The 23,502-nt window shown below is 44.4% G+C and overlaps 1 protein-coding gene across 4 annotated transcripts in view; it reads right to left on the reverse strand.

The window, feature by feature from the left end:
- The window catches only part of NOSTRIN (nitric oxide synthase trafficking), a 60,823-nt gene extending 58,305 nt beyond the window's left edge, over positions 1–2,518 (reverse strand). For 3 of the 4 annotated variants that reach the window (XM_081095678.1, XM_081095677.1, XM_081095676.1), the window contains exon 1: positions 2,413–2,518. In XM_081095678.1, coding sequence (XP_080951804.1) covers positions 2,413–2,439 — 27 coding nt within the window. In that variant the 5' untranslated portion in view covers positions 2,440–2,518. The remainder of the gene's footprint in view (positions 1–2,412) is intronic. The other variant, XM_081095679.1, reaches the window with a different exon arrangement.
- Between the last annotated feature and the right edge of the window lie 20,984 nt (positions 2,519–23,502).

Raw genomic sequence — 23,502 nt, forward strand, 5'->3', positions numbered from 1 at the left:
GATTTGGCTTTTTTTAATAGCCATGGAGGAATTTTAAGAAGAAAAATCCTATTTCAATAGAAGTTGTTAAAGCTAAAATGATTTCTTTCCCTTCCACCGGACCATTTGTTAAGCTTATAAGAATAGTTCAATTGATAGTTCTGTGTGCCCAGTACGGGCCTCTAGCAACGGTGGAATAGAAATGCAGTCCGTCTCATGATTGAGCCGGAAGTTCCAAGACAAGGGGGAATGAAAGGGCGAGGGCTATGCCCTCTATCTTGCCCTGGATCCTCCATGTTGGGGCAGAGGCAGAGGAGTGCCTTCTTCCCGGAGGTCCAGGCCCCTGCTGGCCACGCCCAGGAACAAGACCCAACTTGGCGCCTGGCCAATTGGAGGGCCCACAGTCAGCTCCCCTCCCCTCACTATTAAAGGCCCTGATTTTCTCACGAGTCTCACTCGGTTTCCGGTCGCTGCGTCGACTGGAGGCCCGGGTCGGGTTAGCTAACTCAATAAAGGACCTTCTGCTTTTGCATCGGACTGGCTCCCTGGCGTGGTTTCTTGGGGATCTTGAATTCTGGGCATAACAGTTACTAGTAAACCTTTGGGTTCTTTTATAAAAACTACCCAAGTGTTTCATAAAGGATCTGTTTGCTTTATTTAATAAAACACATTAATATTAATAAAACTCATTCCCATGTTTCAATTTGTTCCCAAACTGCAGCCTCATCTTGACACGATATTGTTCCCCAAGCACAAGCTAGGACTGCACCAGGAAATCAAGTTGAACACTTGATGAAGATGAATCAAATAAATAAAGATTCCATGATCTCAGAGGATTTAGAAACACTGGCTGACAGGATATCCACTTCCTCTGACTCCCAGGTTACTTTTGGTGGCACTGGGCCCATAGATATAATCTTCAAGGTTGTGGACAAGGTTCGGCATAAGGGGAAGAACTCTTCAGCATGTCAGGGAGGAAACATTAAACTGACACCAGGTGTGGTGACGGGCTGTCTTGGGGCTGCTCGAAAGAAGATATTCCTCCCAGTTCCTGAGCTAAAGGCAGCCTTGGGAAAGGATGCTAGGCTCTCCATTCTTTTTTAACTCAGCGGGCCTAAGTTTCCCTCTATCTCACTCTTCCCTAGGTCTTAACTTCTGTCTTTGGTGACAGGTTTTGCCTTGACTTATACAGTTGCTGTCCCACTCAACCACCCCTTTGCAAAAACATGATCACAGTGTCAATGGTGGGAAAGGAGTTAGCATTTTAGAAGGAAGCAAATGCGTGCAACAAAAAATAAACAGCAAATAAATAAACCATAAAAGACTTGTAAAAAGTTACCTGTGCAAAAGATTGGAGGAGATTAAAGGGGGAGATTTCCTTTCTTCAAACTTATATACAGCTATATTGCTGGATTTTTTTTTTTAATTAAACATTACTCTTGTATTTAAAAAGTAAAAGCAGACAGAGGCTGTGGCTACGTTGTCATTATTAATATTACTAGCCTTTATGACTGCACCTCATTTAGCTCATCTGATTCGTGAGCTCATTTTGTGGAGTAGCAGTTACAGGCCTATCAGCTCTAAGCCTGTGCTTTCCGCATCCACTGGACTCTTTCTATGGCTCTGTTTCAGTCCCCATTTCAGCTTTTCCACAAGTCTTTTTTTTTTTTTTAAGATAAAATGCTTGAAAGATCCCTTGTTTGTGTTGTTACCAATTTTTGCTTCTTGGCACCATTTATTTGGAAACACCCTGACATTCCTTGATTACTTTATTTCCAAAGTAAATATATCCTCCTCCTCTTTAGCTGCTCCTCACTTACTAAATTACATCTCTGCTGTTGCTGCGAATGCCCTCATAAATCTTTAAATTTTTGACCCATCTTCTAGTTTTGGTAGCCCTCCCAGGACTGAAAGAAACATATTGATAAACCTGTCTGAGAACCACCAAGGGCTGGACAAAATGGGGAGTCTGTCCTCCCGCCTGTGGGACTTGGCAATTCTTGACTATCTCAGTGATATGGGAAAATACCCAAAAACCTTCCACTCTAAATTCCTTCGCAGAAGCCAAAATTGGCTGCAGACATTCTGCGTCTCTGTGCATCCACTCAACTAATAATGTAAGCACTTGTGTATGTCTTCAGAATGTTTTCTACACAGCCACCATCTGCGTGCAAATATGATGCTATGCCCCCTCAAAGTTTTCCTAAGAATATGAGAATAGAAAATGACTATGACCTGTCCATTTGCTAGAAAGGGCAATTACTAGTAAATTGAACTAAAGAAAAACCACAGATTTTTGACTCACGGCCAGTATCTAAACATGTTTGGTTCTTGAGCATCTCAAACTTTTAAAGTTAAAATACATTCGTGTATAAGTCCACCCCTCAGCGCCTTTTCACACACAAAGACACAAACGAACACCAAGCTACTCACCGAACAGTTTGTGAGCGGGTCCCTCATGCTGAAATGTGTTTGGCTTCTTTCCTTTTAAACTATGCTCCAGCGTTCAGCTTTCCACACTCAGGACACACTGCCCTCTGAAGGTTGGGTGTGTCCTAGACTTCCTGCATTCAAAGGGCCCAGAGTCCTGTCAAACGCCCGGAGGAGGAAGTCCCACCCTGGACTTTCCTCCATTTATTTACTGAAATAGCAAAGAACTGCTCAAGGTCAAGAGGGCTGGTGTGAGATAGTGGGAAACACTTCTGTAAATACTTGGAGAGCAGAATACTGAATCCCTGAGAGAAAGCCCAGAAGCTATAAAGTATCCCCATAATCCAGCCGCTCCCTGGGCTGATGCATGTCAGACAGCTTTCTATATTAATCATGTTTTTTATTTTCTGCGTTGTCTGATGCTTGAACATGTTATGGCCTTTTGAACCTGGGAGAGCCTGCTCCTCCATGGGTCAGCCAATACCTAGAGAGGGGAAGCAACTTGCCCTTGAGCACATCTTTGATATGCAAAGCAACCAATCCAGGGCCCAGACCCTCTTCCTCCCTTCCTTATCTGAAGCTCACAAACTAAATCAGTATCTCCCTTGCTCTAATCACCCCACCTCAGGGTACCAAACAGTTAGGACCAGACCTATATAACTGTGACTACTACTGTGGAAAAGGTCTAGAAAAGGCTATCAGGGAGCAGGGCATACATTAACCATCCCTGAGGGTTTAACTCAACCCAGCTCTCACTCCTAGCCCAACAGGGCCAAGAGGCTGACTAAACTATCAAATTAAGAAAAAATTCTTATGCTTACCCTCATATGTTTGTAATCATTGAAAAGGATAAACAGAACTAGAAATCAGCCATCAGCAACTTATATTTTTATTGCTTTCTCTGCACCGGTGGTTCCATCTAATGGCTTGTTGCCTTGCTGTAATTGGGGGATCCCCCATCCAAAAGGAGCACCACCAGCAGAGCCCAGTGGAGCACTTCAGACCTGTCCAGGTGGGCCCACTTCATTCATCTGCTTTGGGTGTGCAGGCTCCATTCTAAGTCCCTGCAACCAGAGTAGAAATGTTAGCGGTGGTACGGCACCAGAATATCATCAGCAATGGACCTCAGTACAGCAACCTTGGTACTTGAGTCCTGGCTAAGAAAGAATTCAGAGCCAAGATTGGTCTCTGGCCCCTTGTTCCTCCTCTAGGGGATCTACCCCATGACTAGTGACATGCTAGGGAGGAAAGGTCAGGGAAGAGTCCGAATCACATGACCAGTGATATGAAAGGTCAGGGGATACAAACTGCATGGCCCACAATGTGCTAGGGGAGAAAAGGTTGCCCTGCAATTGTCCATTGCCCTGGTAACCTTTGTACCTGGCCCACTGTCCTTGCTCTGCTCATGCCATACCTGTTTAACTGCCTACTACAGAGAGGAAGCACCCTTAATTAGGGACCACCATGCACACTTAATAATGTTCTCCCCTTAGCTTTTCCAAAGGAAATTTATCACTAGAAGTGACAACACTAAGTAGCAGCTATGAAAGGGCTAGAATTGGATGAGACTACCAGGAATGCTGAAAGATGTGTGGAGACATTATAAACTGAGGTTAAGAACATGTCACTCAGATTCCCCTGCCCTCAGACAAACTGGGCTGGAGCCTTGGTTCTAGGGCCTGGGGCATCTCAGTGTCTTCCCCCTGATTCTTGCTGCATTTGGTCTCAGTTCAAAATGGAGACATTGGCCTCCCTTGCCAGTTTCCACAAGAAATGTCATCATCCTGAAAGGAGTTTTTAGGGGTAAAATAGGCAGGTTCAGGGAGGTTTAGGAATCAGGAGGCTCATGGGGGAGAACTGCAAAGCTGGGGGCTGGGAGCTGCCAAAAGGCATACACTCACAAAGAACTAAAGGCGCCACTTAAGGGGAGAGGAAGACACCCTTCACAGAAGAAGGGGAAAGCCACAGGGAGTAGAAAAAAAAAGGGAGAAAAGGAAAACAAATTTTCACAGAGAATAGAGAATTCTACCACAGGAGGGAGAAATAGAGAGGGACCCCACTCGGGGTTTGAGCTCTGAAGCTGCTATAGTGACCAATCAGGGGCGAGATTAGGATACAAAGAACCACAACCTTTATAAACCTTAAGAAAGAGGGAGTTAGTGGGTCTCTCCCCCTCCCCACGTGGGAGTCTGTGCTTGTTTCCCAATAAATTTCCACCTTTTCCTATACCACCTTTTGGTTCATAGCTTCATTCTTCGAATCCACCTGGACCAGGACCCAGGAAGGAAGCCACCTTTGCATCCTGCCCAGAGGAAAATCATGTGTTTCAGTTTAATTTCCCTGTTTCAATACCATGCCTACCGTGGTGTTTGAGGCCCTCATACAGATTGGTAGCACACTTACTCCTCAGCTGTCTCTCCCAGCAGGCTGACTAGCTTTCCCACAGACCTCATGGCCATCTGCCCCGTGGAAATATCTCCCTCTTAATACAGTATCCCTCTCCTAGACTGTTGAAAGGGCAGCAGGGTGTCCTGGCTCAATCTAGACTGAGAATTAAAGTTTGGCTATTTATTAGTTAGAGGAGTGGATAAAAAAAGATGTGGTACATTTACACTATGAAATACCATGCAGCAGTAAAAAAGAAGGATCTCTTACCCTTTGAGACAATATAGAGGGACCTGGAGAGTATTATGCTAAGTGAAATAAGCCAGTCAGGCCCTAGCCAGTTCGGTTCAGTGGATATAGCATCTACCTGGGAACTTAAGGATCCGGGGTTCAATTCTGGTCAAGGGCACATACCTGGGTTTCAGGCTCAGTCCCAAGTAGGGTGTGTGCAGGAGGCAGCCAATCAATGAGTTTCTCTCATCATTGATGTTTCTATCTCTCCCTCTCCCTTCCTCTCGGAAATCAATAAAAATATATTTAAAAAAAATAAGCGAGTCAGGGAAAGACAAGTATCACATAATCTCACTCATATGTGGAATCTAATGAACAAAATAAACCGATGAACAAAATAGATCCAGAGATATAGAAGCATGGAACAGACAGATGAATCTCAGAGGGAAGTGGGGATGGGGGTTGGGGGGGGGCGGTGTGGAAAGAGATTAACTGAAGAACTGATATGCATATATACATAATCCATGGACACAGACAATAGTATGATGAAGGCCTGGGGGATGGAGGGCGGGAGCTGGGTGGAGAGGATCAGTGGGGGAAATAGGGGAACATCTATAATAGACTCAACAATAAAGATAAATTTAAAAATAATAATAAAGTTTGGCTATTTGTTGAGTTTCTTAGAAGCATGTTTGAATGTGCAAAAAAAATTTCATTTTGGGGGTTGTATCACTTATTTCTTGTCACAATAATGCTATATATTAAACAGAAAACCCAGTGACTTCCAATAAATAAATGACATCAGCTTTATTTAATTCACAATTCTGGTTTAGCCGTCTGGTTCTTCTGTTCTTCCCTATCTCACTCCTGTGAGAAAGCAGGTCATCTATACAGCTCTGCTGATTTGGGCTGAGTTTGGCAGGGAGGGAAGTTCTTCTGGACTGGTTATGGGCTGAAGCATTTTTTTTTTTCATCAGCCAGCAGTCTAACCCAGGCTGTTTTGGGGGCATGGCAGAGGAACCAAGAGAGTGAGTGGAACTCAGACTAAGAACGGACATACTCTCACTTCAGCCAGACCAAAGCTAGTCAAGTCACAGGCCCGCCCAGATTCACTGGGGTGGGGAGATTCCATTAATGGGAGGAGCTGAATGTCTCATTACAAAGGGCATAGAAAAGGGCAGAGAATTAGAATTAGTTTTACATCCAGTTTATTACAATGGTCAGTCAATACTTATTCTTGAGTGACTAGAGCAGTGGTTCTCAACCTTCCTAATGCTGCGACCCTTTAATACAGTTCCTCATGTTGTGGTGACCCCCAAACATAAAATTATTTTCATTGCTACTTCATAACAGAAATTTTGCTACTGTTATGAATCGTAATGTAAATATCTGATATGCATGCCCTAACCGGTTTGGCTCAGTGGATAGAGCGTCAGCCTGCGGACTGAAGGGTCCCAGGTTTGACTCTAGTCAAGGGCACGTACCTTGGTTGTGGGCACATTCCCAGTAGGGAGATGTGCAGGAGGCAGCTGAGCAATGTTTCTCTCTCATCAATGTTTCTAACTATCTATCCCTCTCCCTTCCTCTCTGTAAAAAATCAATAAAATATATTTTAAAAAAGATATCTGATATGCAGGATGTATTTTCATTGTTACAGATTGAACATAACTAAAGCATAGTGATTAATCACAAAAACAATATGTAATTATATATGTGTTTTTCGATGGTCTTAGGCGACCCCTGTGAAAGGGTCGTTGGACCCCCACAGGGGTCGCGACCCACAGGTTGAGAACCGCTGGCCTAGAGCGCTATGGGAGAAAGGACACTGGAGGGGTTGGCTGATACCTGTCTGTCACCCTCTCCCTTTTCCCAGCTCAGCCTCAGGGCACACACTTGGAACTCTATGGAGACGGAGGTTAGGGAGAAAAATAAGAGGAGTTAAATTCACAGAGTCTAGAGATTTGGAGACAGGGTCGTTCTCCCCTCTGACCCCACACCCCATCCTACATGTGCTCTGCCAAACACAGCGAAGCACACCACCCTCCCCCCCCCCCCCCCGGTCCCCCGCCCCCCGCCCGGGGTAGAGACCAGGGGAGGTGGAAGCAACAGAGCAGGTCCCCGCCCCCCCCCCTCGCCTCGCCCCCCAAGTGTCTCCAGCACCAAGGCTGTGGCTGGCAAGGCCATCTTGGCAAGGAGGCTAGAGCAGGTCAACCTAAGTTAATTTGTCCTTGTCCATGTGAGAACCCTCTGAACCCCTCTGAACCCCTCTGACTCCCAGAAATGATCCAGGGAGCCTGGGAGAAGGAAGCCGAGTCCCTGTATGAGCAAGGAGGAAAAGAACCTTGTAGTTTTGGACTTAATATTAACAATCACCTTATTTGTATCTACAGGTGGATGAGAACGATATCTAGGGAAGTGTCTCCAAGAAGGTATACTAGACCTGTTTTCTCAGGAATTTGGTGCCCAAGGCATCCTTTTGAGTCTCTGTCCTCAGTTTTTTCCTGGCCATATGTTTCTGGCCTGCACTTATTTTCTGGCTTTTTTCCAGCCCAGGCCTCCAGCTTGAGTTACTGTTTGACCTCTCAGATCCCAATCTTCCTGCTTCCGTTCCCAGTTACGCTCAGCATTGGCCTTCCTGGCGAGGCCTCTCTGCAGAAAGAAAACCTGCAATGGACTCGGTGGGGTCTGACCTGGAAGCCACTCCACTGCACCCCACCCATCCTATTTTGGGCAGCCTCCAAGGGAGTCAACAACATGAGTACATATCTGTTAAGTGCTTCTAAGAGAGTGTTGAGTATCGGTATGTTAGTAATGAAGCAGGAATTTGGAGGGAACATAGGCAGGCTTAGGGATATTTTTGAATTGGGGTCCATGGAAAAGCACGGGGCTACAGGCTGGGAGAAGGTATATTTCCATAACACAAGCAAGCCAGGTGCAGTTATTTCTCCTTAAGACAAGGGAGCAGCAACAGTTGCATTTACATAAGACAAGGGAATTGGAAGTAGCCAAGAAAGGTCTATATTTACAAAATAAAGAGAAGGAAGCCCTTCATTCAGATGGAAAAGATGAAAGCCCAGAGGGAATAGGGGAACAATGGGGAAGGAGGGGGATCCCATGTGAGGTTCAACCTTTGAGCCCAGGAGTTACTATAGTAACCAACTCGAAGGGGAATATTGACCAATCAGAGGGGATATCAGGCACCAGGATCTGCAGCCTTTATAAGCCATAGGGAAAGGAACCCTGTGGGACCCTTTTCCCCCCTCCCTACCTGAGAGTCCATTCTGTGGGACTCTTCCCTTTCCCCACGTGGGAGTCTGTACTTATTCTTCAATAAATCTCCACCTTTGCTATACCACTTTCTGTCTGTGGATTCATTCTTTGATTCCGGTGGACAAAGAAACCGGGTTCCAGTCCAAAAATTCAGAATCAGTAAGAAACAGGAGCCTAAATGTAATAGAGTCTAAGAGCAATTCAAAACTTGGCTTAGAAATTTCTTTAGTAGCCAAAGAATGCAAAGAATTGGAAACAGCACATGCATTAAATTAACGCTACTTATTAAATAGTTATGTATTAAATAGGAATCTGTTTAAATACCTTATGATAATATAGGCTCACCTATAGAGGACTTCTATCTGCCAGGTGCTATTCTAAGTGCGTTACAAATATTAGCGTATCTACACTAATAAAAGACAAACATGCAAATTGACCATACCTTTGCTATGCCTTAAGCCATGCCCACCAGCCAATCAGAGTGACTATATGCAAATTAACCCAACCAAGATGGCGGCTGGCAGCCACGGAGCTGGAGCAAGCAGGAGGCTTGGTTGCCCCAATGATGGAGGAAGCCAAGCTTCCCGCTTGCCGTGATCGGCTCTGAGCTCCACTCAAAGCAACAAAGTTTCAATTATAGAAGGTAAATAAGTCCCAGAATAATAAAAAAAAGAAAGAAAAAAAGGAGAGGCTGGGAGCTTCCGTCGCCGGGGGGCTTGGCCAGCCTGAAAATGGCCCTCAGCCCCTCACCCAGACTGGCCAGGCACCCCAGTGGGGAGCCCCCACCCTAAAGGGGGTGTGGCCAGCCTGAAAACAGCCATCAGCCCCTCACCCAGGCTGGCCAAACCTCCATGGGGTGAGGGTCCCCACTTAGGGGGCTAGACAAGTCTGCAAACAGCCATCAGCCCCTCACCCAGGCTGGCCAGGCACCCCAGCGGGACCCCCACCCTGATCTGAGACACCCTTCAGGGCAAACCAGCCGGCCCCCACCCATGCACCAGGCTTCTATCCTATATAATAAAAGGGTAATATGCAAACTGACCCTAACAGCAGAACGACTGGGAATGACACACACTGACCACCAAGGGGAAGACGCTCAATGCAGGAGCTGCCCCCTGGTGATCAGTGCGCTCCCACAGGGGGAGCTCTGCTCAGCCACAAGCCAGGCTGACGGCTGCCAGCACAGCGGTGGTGGTGGGAGCCTCTCCCGCCTCCTCAGCAGGGCTAAGGATGTCCAACTGCAGCTTAGGCCTTCTCCCCACTGGCAAGTGGGCATCCCCTGAGAGCTCCCGGGCTGCCAGAGGGATGTCTGACTGCCAGCTTTGGCCCGATCCCCCAGGGAGCGGGCCTAAGCCAGCAGGTGGACATCCTCCAAGGGGTCTCAGACTGTAAGAGGGCATAGTCCCATCTGAGGGACACCCCCCCGCCCCCCCCCGCAAGTGCACAAATTTTTGTACACTGGGCCTCTAGTTTAATCATAATAGCAATCATTTGAGGTACATATATATTATTTTGATCCTTAAAATACACACTAGAGGCCCGGTGCACAAAAATTTTTGTGCACTGGTGGGGGAGGGGGGTTAGGGGGTTGTCCCTCAGCCCCACTTGTGCCCTCTCATAGTCTGGGACCCCTCGGGAGATAACCACCTGCAGGCTTAGGCCCGCTCCCCAGGTGGCAGATAGCAGGCCTGATCCCTTGGTGCCTGCCCTGCCTCCCCAGGTCACGCACACGGCAGGGCCGATCCGGGGGTTGGGGTGCTGCCCTGAGTCGGGTCGCACATGGGACACCCTGGGCGGGTCACACACGGGACACCTGGGAGGGCCGGCGGATCGCTGCTGCCCCTCCTGGCCACCCCAGGTCGGGTCGCACACGGACGCCCGCTGCCCTGGGTCACAGATAGCAGGCCCGGATGGCGGCAGGGCAGGCAGGATGGTGCTGTCCCACCCCACCAACCTCCAGGTCACAAATAGCAGGCCCAGATGGCAGCGGGGCAGGCAGGATGGCGCTGTCCCGCCCTGCCTGCAGTATGCAAATCAGCTGCCATCTTTGTTGGCAGTTAATTTGCATATTGTGCTGATTAGCCAATGGGAGGCATAGCGAAGGTACGGTCAATGACCATGATTGTCTGTTATTAGATAGGGTAGGGAAACTGAAGCATGAGATGGCAAGTGACTTAACCAAAGTCACATGGTTGGTACTGGCATGGCTGGTATTCATCTGACTCCAGTGCTTCCAGCCAGCCAACCCAAACAATGAGGCACAAAACATCCAAGAAATGAGGACAGAATATAAAACTTTTAACTCTGTGTACTGACTTAAAAGCAAGTTGCAAAGGAATATGATTCTGATTGGGTTCACATATAAGAAAAACAGATATACTAGACAGACAATAGCTTATCTCTGAAGGTTGGGAGTATAGAGGACTCAGTTTCTAGGTCCTACACATTTCTGTGTAATTTTAATATTTGAAAAAAAATTTATTGATTTAGAAAGCAAATAAGACAAACATTTAAAAAAGAATAACAGTTATGCTAACTTTAATTTTTAAAAAAGAAGAACTGATAAGTAAAATGCTGACAGCAGGCCTTATTCATATCTCCAGGACTTTGTATAATGCTGTGCCTTCTACCTGGAAGTCCTTCTGCCTTTATGTTGGCCTAGCTAACTTTTTTTTTTATCTCTAATGTCCAGTTTTTGTCATTTTCCCCAGACTCAGTAAGCACACTCTTGCCTTTGTCCTGCTATCTATTATGCACCCCTCTTTTGATTTATTTATCCCACTATGTTGAAATTACTTATTAAATGGTGTGCCTCCACACTACTCACAAAGTACCTGGAGCAAAGTAAGTGTTCAATAAATAATTGTTTTCATTAGATTGAATTCAATACTAATGAGAAATGACCCCATTAGCTAGTTCTCCATTGACAAGACACGGAGCATTGTTTGTGGGTAGGCCTGTATCCTCCGTTCTCAGGAAGCAGAGTTCAAAACACTGAGAGGGAAGATAAGTGTGACCTACCGGGCAGGAACTCTAAAATGGGAAGTGGCTCAAATGCACTTGGGAGTCTCTGACTCTGATTAAAAATGGCCTTGACAAGCAGGAAGCTGAGAAGGAATCACAAGAATCCCATGAGACCACTTGGAAAACTTTCTTGGAGATTTGTTGGTTAAAAAGATATAAACAGAGGAGGCAAAAAGAGTCTTGGGACCAAGGATAAAATCAGAGAGTGACCTCATGCTAAGAACAAATTTCGGAAAGGCAGAGTCTAAAATGAGCCAGGTTCTGCAAAGTTTACCGAAAGCATCTAAGAGAATTTTCACAATATCCACAGCACCAAGAATGTAAAGGGACAGCACCTGGCTTGGGGCAGCTGGCCAGTGCTCAGATGACAGGGTGAGCGCGGTGGCTTTGCCAGGCTGCTGGGTTCCAGGGGTGAGAGGGTCAGGCAGAGCAGCTGGGAGCCAGTGCACCACACCTTCCAAGCACTTTTTTTCCAGGACAAACTTCGACGTGGAGGACACATCTTTCATATCTTCCCAAGGCCAGCCCACTTCTGAGTCCTGGACGAAATCTAGTCCTTGGCCTGTTTGATCTGACAGAGGACCAGTCCGGTCTCTGCTGCCATTACAAGCACGTGAGAGCTGCAGGGAGTATGTACACGACATGACATCACCCCCACCAATCACCCTCAGGGGAAATGTAGAAGCAATCTCACTCCAGCCAAATTGCTTTTTATTTTTAGTCTCTGCAGTAATTAGTTTCCTTCATTTCCATCTCTCTTCAAAGCTGGAAGATACATTTCTAAAACTTCCCCTTAATGCACATGTACATTTTAAAATGTACCTTTGTCCAAAGCCTCAGGACAGGAAAAAAAAAAATCTATCTAATTTAGAACCACTAATGGGTGTTTTAAACTGTAGTAGGAGCAGTGGGCGCACACACAGACAGTGTTATTCTTAACAGCCAGCCTCATTTGCAGCATCTAAAGGAACTTTTATGCTCTTCGCACGAATTATATTGTAGTTTTTTTAAATTGCACAAAATGAGCTTTTTACCACTTTCTGCTTCATAAAAATTACCTGATTTTTAAATCAAAGTCCAAATGGCCTTAATTAGCTTACTTTATATATACAAACCAGCCCTGTATTCAGTGGATTAGGGTTGAATTTTCATTGTGCATGTTCAAGTTTCATGTACATTAATATAAAATCTCCAGGTGTTAATGGAGAATAAAAATGAAATCAAATAGATTAATTTGCATAAAACAAATTAGTATAAATTTACTTTTCCCTAATAAGCCCTAGGAAATGAAGACTAATGGACAACTAATTAACAATCATATCATCCTACAACAGTGATCTATGGCTTTACTTCCAAGAAAAGCATAAGAACAAAGATATTTTATAAATACAGGTTCATCTAAATTACATTATATCTTCATTTGCTCATCTATGTTAATATTCATGTGCCATTACTTAACATTTGCTAAGCTCATCTAAGACAAGTTTTAGGGATTTTAATTAAAATGCACACTGGGATGTGTAGTATAGCATCACTTCAGTCACCAGGCATTTTTGCACATGTAAATAAAGGGCCACCACAGGATTTATTTGCCTTTTCCACCTTGGTTTCACATCCATGTTATAAATCATCGGTTTATAGTTATTTACTATAAATCACTGCCAGGCTATGGAGATGGGATCTTAGAGAGAAAACAAAAGCACTCCAACTGGTTATTTATCCTACTTTCTTCTGTGGCAGGAGCTGAGGGCCTGGGGGATGGGCATGGGGAGGAGCGGGAGCTTTCTCTTCACTCTATTTCCTATAGCATTTTTGCAATTTTATACGATATGCTTGTATCACTTATTCAAAAGTATAAACTAATGTATTTTTTAAAGCCACTGCATACCCCTGGGGCTGAAGGCACACAGTGCATAAAGCCTGTTTACTAGGAACTTAGTTTAGTCAACCAGCCCTCTGTGTACTTATTAAAAAAATTTCCCTCATGTCTGTTTACTCAAATTTTAACCCCTTACTCAGCTTTCCCCACAACTCTTTGTAAAGGTTTTTCTGGAAAAATCAGTTTTATTTTGTTGTGCCTCTCTGTAACATTTTACACAATTGATAATTCATCAACGTCTATGCATTCATTCTCTCACTGTTCAATGAGGTCGTAGAGGCCATCATCTTTGATCTAGGCATTATGAGGGATACAAAGATGAGCCAGCTCCCTTCTTTCAAAGAGCTCAGTGTGATGAAGGAGGTTACATTACACTGTGATAGGTTATATAAAAGAGGCCCTTACAGAAATGTGAGAGGAGTTCCAAAGAGGCAGCCAGCTCAGCCTGCTTGGGGAAGGGGGGAATGGCAGAAAACGTTGGCAAGAGATGGTCACGCTTGCTGAGGCTTGAAGGGCATGTATTAATTTTCCGGCATAAGAAAGTGCGTGTTGGTATAGTCAGAGGATTATAAATCTCTCAAGAGTGCCTTGAGCGTAAAGTTTGTCTGGGACCTTATAGTTAACTAGGGGCCCGGTGCACGAAATTCGTGCACTGGGTGGGGGGGGGGGCGGGGGGGAAGAGTGTCCCTCAGCCCAGCCTGCCCCCTCTCACATACTGGGAGCCCTCAGGCGTTGACCCCCATCACCCTCCGATCGCCTGATCGGCCCCCTTGCCCAGGCCTGACGCCTCCGCCAGAGGTGTCAGGCTTGGACAGGGGACTCCCATCTCCCCCTGATCACTGGCTCTGGCCCCTGCCCACGCCTGAGGCCTCTGGTCCAGGAATCATGCCTGGGCAGGGGACTCCCATCTCCCTCTGATCGCTTGCTCCACCCCCCGCCCAAGCCTGACGCCTCTGACCCAGGCTTCAGGCCTGGGCAAGGGGACCATCATATCCCCCCAATCCCCGGCTCCGCCCCCCCACCCAGGCCTGATGCCTCGGCCAGAGGAGTTGACCCTCATCACCCTCCGATCACCAATCACCGGATTGGCCCCTTGACCAGGCCTGAGGCCTCCGGCAGAGGTGTCAGGCCTGGGCAGGGGACCCCCAGCTCCCCGCGGTTGCAGGCTCCGCCCCTGCCCAGGCCTAACGCCTCTGGCCTAGGCCTCTGGCCCGGGCAGCGGGGACCTGCAGTGGCAGTGGGCGGCGCCACGATCGTGGGCTTCGCTTTAGGCCCAGGCAAGGGACCCCTAGCTCCTGGGACTGCCAGCTTCGACCTTGCCCAGCTCCCATCGCTGGCTCCACCCCTACTTCCTGCTATCACTGGCCAGGTTGGCAAAGGCGCCTGATTCTCTGATCATGGCCCCAGGGCCGCCTTTGCCCTGCCCCCCAGCTCTTAGCTCCCCCCTGGGTTTCAGATCACTGTCAGTGGCAGGGGGCTTCTACCTGCTTTCCTTTTCGCCTCCCTGCATTGTGCCTACATATGCAAATTAGCCGCCATCTTGTTGGCAGTTAACTGCCAATCTTAGTTGGCAGTTAACTGCCAATCTTAGTTGGCAGTTAATTTGCATATAGCCCTGATTAGCCAATGAAAACAGTATCGCCGTACGCCAATTACCATTTTTCTCTTTTATTAGTGTAGATGAGGCTGGAGAGACAGACAGAGGTCAGACACAGGAAGCCTTGGGTGCCATGTTTTTACTTTTACCCAAATGTACCTGGAGCCACATGGGGGTCTTTTTTCATGTAGGATTTTGAACACATTTGCAATATTTACATGTGCATTTTAGACTGATCACTCAGAGTGGTATGAAGACTCTAAAGAGGGCTGAGATAAGAATCAGGAAGGGAGGGAGCCTGTTGCTAGGAACTGGGAGACAAATGGTGAGGCCTTTTGGGAAGGGTAGAATTTTAAGATGGAACCAATAAGATTTGATGATGGATTGGATTGGGAGTAAACAATGAAGGAAGTAAGAGGATCTAGAATGAAGCCCAGGTTTCTGGTACCCTCTTGTGATTCCCTTCTCTGTGGCCTCCATGGGTAGCACTATAGGGCAAGAATTAATAGTCTAGGCTTCAAAGTGTAAAAATGTGTGTTCAAAAATTGGCTACATTATACATTAGTGTACCAATTTTGCGGGAAATTTCTTAATCCCTTTAAGGTTCAGTTTCCTAACGTGAAATGAAAGAAATAACAACACATACCTCATAACAGAGTGTATGTAGTAAATACTCAGTAAAAACTAGCTGCTATTATTTCTGCTATCATTATCATTTAAATTATTTTTGCATAATAAATTAAGTCACTATTAAAGATAATTATATATTATACATATAAAATACTAAAAGTACAACTACTGTAGTTCAAAAACTTATAAAAACTAATATAACTATTCTACTCATCAAACAATTTAGAATTTGCAAGTTTCAGCTAACGCATTTTCTCCTTTCACTAAATTTCCCTTTAATAGGCTGAGGTGTTTTGTATTACTTTATTGCTCTTAGAACTCAAAAATGGCATTCTCATTTACAAAATAGACCTTGTTGCATCTCTGGCAGGAATGTTATAGAAGTGATGCTACTTTCTTATTGTATCCAATCAAATGACTCATGATTTTATTTGTCCCATGACTGATGGTGTTTTCTTGATGAAGATGGTGTCTGTCAAGTTTCTTCGTTGTAAAATGACTACTTTTGCCTTTGCAGTTAATAAATGTTTTATTATCTTGAAGCTATGCTAGCACCTTGTCCCTCATCAAACTTTCAGTTTATTCATTTATTAATATGTATGAACTCACTGTTTTCCCATTTTATCTAGGGCTTTATAATTCGTTACATAATGTAATTTTGGTGCACAAAATATCTTACATTTGACCTGAGAGAGTCCCTTCAACTTTGCTCTGTGTCCTTACACCATTTTCCCATCAATTTTGAGCCCTTTCTTGCTTTCTGTCCAACAAGATGTTCCATCCCAGCCTGTGCTTTCCTGCCTCAGCCCTGAATCAGCCACTTTCTCAAAGAGCCCTGGCTCATTTCAGTGGAAAATGGATTTAGAAACCAGGATCTGGGGCACTATATGCTCTCATTAGGGAGTCACTGGTTGTAGGCCCTGAGGTGCATAAAAACACTCACATATGCAGATAGACACTCACATCTATATTTTGATATCTATCTATATATTGAAAATCATAGTTTACATGGATACCTATAAGTTTAACTAAATACTTCTAAATTCATTCAGTTTTCTCTTCCTCCATATTTGTAACTCCCTTTTCTAACAGTGAGAAACTGGCTTTCAAATTTACATATTTAATCATCCCCTACATGTAAGCAGTTTCCCCTGCAGCCACTCTGATTTTCCATGCCCCAGCCTCCCTCGCCAGGCTGCTCCTCTGCAGAGATGCCCTCATCACCCAGCTCAGGCCATACCTCATGCCGGCCCCCTGGCGTGGACATGCTCTTTGCCCCATCCTGATTCTCCATGCTGTGTTGTCCTCTGCAGATGCCTTCACAACCCCACTTGGCCTCCATTACCCCACTTTGGGCAACAAGGACTCCCTCACTTGGCACTGACAGATGCCCTGCTCTGTCCCATTTAAAGGCTTTGTGATTGAAGAATTCAGCAAGAGAAAAGAAGGAAAGGAAGAGAGAAAGAGGCAGAAGGGAAGGTCATCATTGTCATTAACATCATTGTATTTCTTCCTATCTTTATCAGTGTGTTCTTTGCTGGCGTATCTTCATCCTTGTATCCCTCTAATGTGGGAATTTCCCAAGGTTTGCTTTAGTAGGAAACAGAGAAATGACTCAGAGCTCAGATTAAGTTATCTGCATAACTGCTTTCTGGCTCTGAGACCATAGCAAGGTTCTTATTCTCTTTGTGCACCTGTCTCCTTATCTGAAAAAGAAAGAAATGACAATGGTACCTAGTTTTAGTCCCATCTTTACAATTTTTGGTAGACATTTCTACATGAATGGACTCTCTTTAGCTCAGTTTCAAAATGTAAAAATCAGCTCATTTTCCTCTTTCATATTCCTCAAAACTTATTCATCTTCTTGAAGCTCCTATTTCTCCTATTTATGTAAATAAAAACATTCATTCTGCAAGCATTTATTGAGTGCCTACTATGCAGCCAATGTGGTAGCTAACAATCCTCCTCTTACATAATAAAACCCTAGTATGCAAATCAACCGAATGGCAGAACAACCAGTCACTATGACATGCACTGACCACCAGGGGACAGACACTCAATGGAGGAGTTGCCCCCTAGTGGTCAGTATGCTCCCACAGGGGGAGCGCCACTCAGCCAGAAGCTGGGTTCATGGCTGGTGAGCACAGTGGTGATGGCGGGAGCCTCTCCCACCTCCGCTGCAGGTGGGCAGTAAGGAGCGAGGGGTCCTGGACTGCAAGAGCCCCAGACTGTGAGAGGGATGTCTGCCTAAGCTGGCAGGCGGACATCCCCCAAGTGGTCCCAGATTGTGAGAGGGTGCAGGCTGGGCTGAGGGGAACCCCCCGCCCCCAGTGCACAAATGTCGTGCACCAGGCCTCTATTCCAGTTATAAAAAGGCAAGGTCTTTGCCCTTAAGATGCTTACAATCAAGTGGAGGAGGAGTGTGTTAAGTACTCTGATGGAGTGAAATGGATGTACTTTTTTTTCTCTAAGAAGAACACTACATTCTAAGAGACGGAAGCTTTCCAGGAGGAGGTGATTCTTATGTTAGTCTTGAAGGTCAAACAAGAATTAGCTAGATGGAGAAGAGGGAAAGGCCTTGGAGGCAGAGTGAGCAGCATGGATAGGTACTGGAGACATAACATGGCCTGGTCCATTCTGAGACCGTAGACTTGAGAGCAGGATTGAGAAAGGCCATGGAGAGAGATGAGCATGGAGTGGGAGGTGATAAGGGTCAGGCCACCAACAGCCAGGGAGGCTGCTAAGGGGCTTACTCACTGAGTCACACTATGCCAGTGGTTCTCAACCTTCTGGCCCTTTAAATACAGTTCCTCATGGTGTGACCCAACCATAAAATTATTTTCATTGCTACTTCATAACTGTAGTGTTGCTACTGTTATGAATCGTAATGTAAATATCTGACATGCAGGATGGTCTTAGGCGACCCCTGTGAAAGGGTTGTTGTACAGCCAAAGGGATCGCGACCCACAAGTTGAGAACCGCTGCACTATGCTCTTTCTCTGAAATGCCCTTTCTCTTCCCACTTGACGTGTCCAAATCCTAACCAATCTTCTTGACTTTCTCCTTGAAATCATTTCTCACCTGATCCTCAAGTAATCTCTCTCTTTTCTGAACTTTTCTAGTAATCACTATCCTAACAATATATATATGATGATAATAACAATGTCTTATATTTGTGGAGTAATTACTGTTTTCAGAAACCTTTTACCTTTATCACTAAGTTTGATCTGCATAACAGAACAATCATATTTTCTTTTAGAGCTACCTTGACCCATTAAAATAACCACAGCTGTTCCCTGCCTCTCTAACTAGACTGAAAACCCATTTAATTCAGCAGCTTTGCCTTTCACTTATTTCTGTCTCTTACAGTGCCTAACATAATATCTCATAGAGAGCCAAAACCAGTTTGGCTCAGTGGATAGAGCATCGGCCTGCGGACTGAAAGGTCCCAGGTTTGATTCCGGTCAAGGGCATGTACCTAGGTTGCGGGCACATCCCCAGTAGGAGATGTGCAGGAGGCAGCTGATCGATGTTTCTCTCTCATCGATGTTTCTAACTCTCTATCTCTATCTCTCTCCCTTCCTCTCTGTAAAAAATCAATAAAATATATTTAAAAAAAAAAATCTCATAGAGAATTGGTGCTCAGTACATATCTTGACTTAATTTTGATGTACATTTTATTGAATTAATTATCATTGTGATTCTCAGTTTTTAGCTAGCAGAGTATCAACTGTTTTATACATTCTTAGAAATGACTTGTAAGTGATATAACTAAGAAATGAAATGATATAAATGTTAGTATGGGCTCTTTTCTACGAACCATTTAGTTCCCTCAACTGAGAGAAGAAAACAGACACTAATTACTCTTAAAAACTCTAAAGATCCTTTTGAACTCATTTTTGGTGATATGGCTCCAAATGGCCTGGCATCCTATACATTACTAGCTTACTGGAGAATCCTTACTAGTTTCCTGGGTCAGCGAAACTAACAGGAGCAGAGAGCTTAATCCTGGTGAATGTAATTAACTGCTGTGACTCAAAAACTAGGGCTGGTAATTGCCATTTCCTTTCCTGTGACTTCCTCACTCGGTAGCATACCATCCCTTACCCACTCATAAGAAAATTTTCCTCTGAGATTTTCAGCCTATTCTTAAAACCCAAACCTCTCAATTACTAGTTCCACTACCCATATATCTTCCATCATTCTAGTCTGCAATGTATTTAATTATTGAATTGCTTGAGTTGATTCCTTTTAAAACTGTGTCCTTGCAAGCTCCCAGAGGGTTAGGTGGGGAATGATGTAGTGAACTTGGAAAACAGAATCAATCATTAATGTATTAGATTTATTGAGGGTCTTCCCTATGAAGGGCAACTGATATGGCTTATAGCACTAAGCAATCTGATGTTGAAAAGAGGAAAAATAGGATAAAAACTACAGGAGTGAAAATATAAGATCTGGAGGAAAAGTTAAAGGAGGTAGATAAGGAAAGAAAACCATTGGAGAATTCAAATGCATTAGAAATATGGGTAGCCTAAATCTTCAGAAACAAGTGCAAACATTGGAAGAAGCATAATATAACAGGAAGATATATATAAGTTTTGAAATCACTCAGGTCTAGGGTCAAATTTCAACTCTATTGCTTGCTGGCTGGGTAAATTACTTCTTTGAGCCGTAGTTTCTGTATCAATAGGTTATGGGTGACTGTGGTGTTCTGTTATATGTTTAGCAACTGGCTCTTTCAACAAACAAACAAAACCTTGATTTGCAGTTTTTGTCAATTTCCAAAAGTAAATACTCCCACCATGTCAGATTTCAAGCTACCAGTGTAATGTCACTGAACAGAGTTGGGAAGAAATGCACAGTAGTCACCATTATATAGTATTCTCATCCCCGCAAATACAATAGGTATAAATACCTCAAAAGTACAGATAATGAAATGTGGGAAAATAATTAGGAAGAGATGTTTTTGAGTATTACATTTTTAAATATAATTTTAAATCGTAAGTATATAATGTTTAGTAATGGCCATTTAATAACATCTTGCAATATTTCAGGAAACTTAAGAATCAGCTCAATCAAGCTTTGTTCAGGCATGTGTTCTAGTGCTGTTGTCTGTGAGTTCAATGTTAATTCATTTACAATATATGTTAAATAAAGTGTCTTTAAACAAAAGCATATATAAACAGGGTTATGTATTGATTAGTAAATGAAAAAGTGTCCAAAGGCTCATGGGAACTTAACCCTGTATTTTTTCTTGGAGCGATGGTTCATGGTAACTTTACAGAACAACACTGTTGTCAATAAAGAGAGTAGAGTTGCATCACTCTTTTAGGGGATGGCTTGATTGAGACAATTCTGCACTTAGCACAGTGACTCGTACCTAGTAGGAAAGCCCTAAGGGTTCTTCTCCTTTTCATTTCACCTTCCTCGTGCTGGGTAGTGCTATGCTAAACCAGGCAGGCTCACTCAGATGCAACCCGAAGTTATGCAACCTACAAAGCAAGTATTATTGTTGTTGGATGCTCACCTCCTCCAGAGAGGTGCTTTGGAAATTGCAATCATCCATCAATTCACAGTCCTTGAGATAGATGCCTATGAGCTACACAGAAAGAGGTGCTAACAGTAACAATAAAATGAACTGTATTCAGCCAGGAAGTTTGCCTTTCTCGCTAAGGTTCTCCTCTGACTGATAATTGCCAATTTGTCATATTTTTTCAAGTTACTTTCCTTGAAGGAACTTAGAGGCTTGTCCTGTCCCTGGTCTCAGCATCATCACAGCAAAACCTGCTACTTCTCATTCTCTATCCTGACTTACATTGTTGTCTGTGGGTTGAATCCTCAGTAATACTTAGTCCTTTATTTCTTCCAATAGCCATGTACCCATCATCCTGCCTTGTCATGTGATAGCCTACCACCCCTGTGGTCACTGATGACCCACTCCAAGTTGGTTATTTTTTTCAGTCATAGCTAGGATGGACATTAGTTAGCCCATGTTCTTTATCTTCTTTCTAAAGATGACAACCAATCAAATGATGCTATCCCCTGCTTAAATCCCTGACAGTTTTCCATTACTCATGCTCTAAAACTCACCGGTGGGATACAGGCCCTCTATGATCTGTCCCTCCCTACCTTTTGAATGTCATCACCTGCACTCTCCTACTGTTTACTTTCCTTCACCCACATTGGCCTCTGGCTGCTTCTTGAACTTCCAAGCAAGGAGCCTTAGTGTTTCACATTCCCAGTGACCGGCAACCACCCAAGATCCTCCCCGAGCTGCTCTTGTCAGTTCTTAGTCCAAATCACCTGTCTGGGACGTGTCTGTGACCGTCCAGTCTGAAGAGTCCTAGCAGTTACCCTGCAACCACCTTGTTTCTTCATTAATTTTATCCTTTGTCACCATGTGAAATTACCTTGAATTGAGGGCTGAATTGTGTCCCCCAAATTCATGTTGAAGTCCTAACCTCTCGTTCCCCAGGAGGTGACTGTTACTTGAAGATAAGGCTCTTAAACAGATGATTAAGGGGGAGGTGGTAAAGTGTAAAAGGGGTCAAATATATGGTAACAGAATGAGATGCGACTTTGGGTGGTGAGCTAGCAATGCAATATACAGATGATGTATCATAGAAATGTACTTGAAACCTATATAATTTTACTAACTAATGTCATCCCAATAAATAAAACAATTTTAAAACAGGTGATTAAGGTACCTTTCCCATTTATGAATTCTATGTGCAGACCCCTAAAAGACCCAGAAATAAATTGTACATATAAATTAGTGTTTATTGCAGAAAATGGAGAATTTTTGCTTTTTGCCAAATTATGATACCCTTGAAACTTTGTCTTGTCCTTTTTTTGGGAAACATTAATGTAATGAAAATTTTATCAGTGTTTAAAAATAAAAAGACATGATTAAGGTAAAATGAGGCCCTGAGGGTGGGCCCTAACCCAATAACACTGCTGTCCTTAACAAAAGAGATTAGGACACAGACAGATATGCAGAGAAAAGATCATGTGAAGACATTTGAGAAGGCAAGTCAAGGAGACAGGACTCAAGAAACCAACCTGCCGACCGCTTAACCTTGGACTTGTGGTCTCTAGACCTGGAGTAAATTCATTTCTGTTGTTTAAGTCACCCAGTCTGTGGTATGTTGTTATGGTGGCCCTAGAAAACTATTTCTCCTTGTTTCTTTGTTTTGTTCTTTCCTTCACTCGAGTGTAAGTTCCATGAAAGCAGGAACCATATGTCTTATTCACCCTTCTATCCTCAGTGCCTATAACAATCCTCAGCACCTAGTAGGCTCTTTATATTTTTAACTGATTGAATGGTACAGTCAGGGACCCAAACCTTTGTTGCTTAAGTTATTTTTGACTATGTAAATATTTTCATTGTTCATTAAGTTGAAAAAGAAAACTTCTTGCCTAAGAAACTGCTTCAAAACTTAGTCACAAGTGCTGGAGCTTAGACCTTCTTGCCCCATTTTTTACAATTCTGTTCATTAAGTCTCCAGATCATCAAGCCTTCTCCTCTCAGTTCCTCTTGGTTTATTTGTAGACACTTCTCTAGTCCCAGTCCTTCATCTTCCTCCCCTGATGCCCTTCATGCCCAGGTCTGGGAAGCTAGTAGGATAGGTGGTTTCCCTTACTGAGCCTGCCACGACACCCCTCAGCACCAGCGAGAGAAACTGGCACCCACGACAGGGAAATGCTGAGCTCACAAAGAGTTAGAGATGAAGTGCATCCTCATGCTATCTTGCTTCTTAGCAGAAGGAACACTAATGGCTAAAAACAACTTCTACCAGCAACAAACATTTATTGCGATGCTCTGGTGAAGCTCCTGGAATACCACCCATCTTCTGCTGCTTATTCTGTTTGCTCCAGGCAGCTCTCTCTGCTCTGCACGTGGGCCTGACCCCTGACACCTGGCAGCTTTCTCAGTTCAGCCAATGGGAGGCATGAGAAAGCAGAAAGAGATGTCAGGGTATTCCCCTCACCCAGGTGTATAGCGCCCACAGGGTGTCCTCTCCTCCATGCTGCCTTCTCTCCTGGCCTCTGGTTAGAGCAGCCGTGGGCAACCTAC

This window comes from Myotis nattereri, assembly GCF_964212035.1.
Source record: "Myotis nattereri genome assembly, chromosome: 7".
NCBI lineage: Eukaryota > Metazoa > Chordata > Mammalia > Chiroptera > Vespertilionidae > Myotis > Myotis nattereri.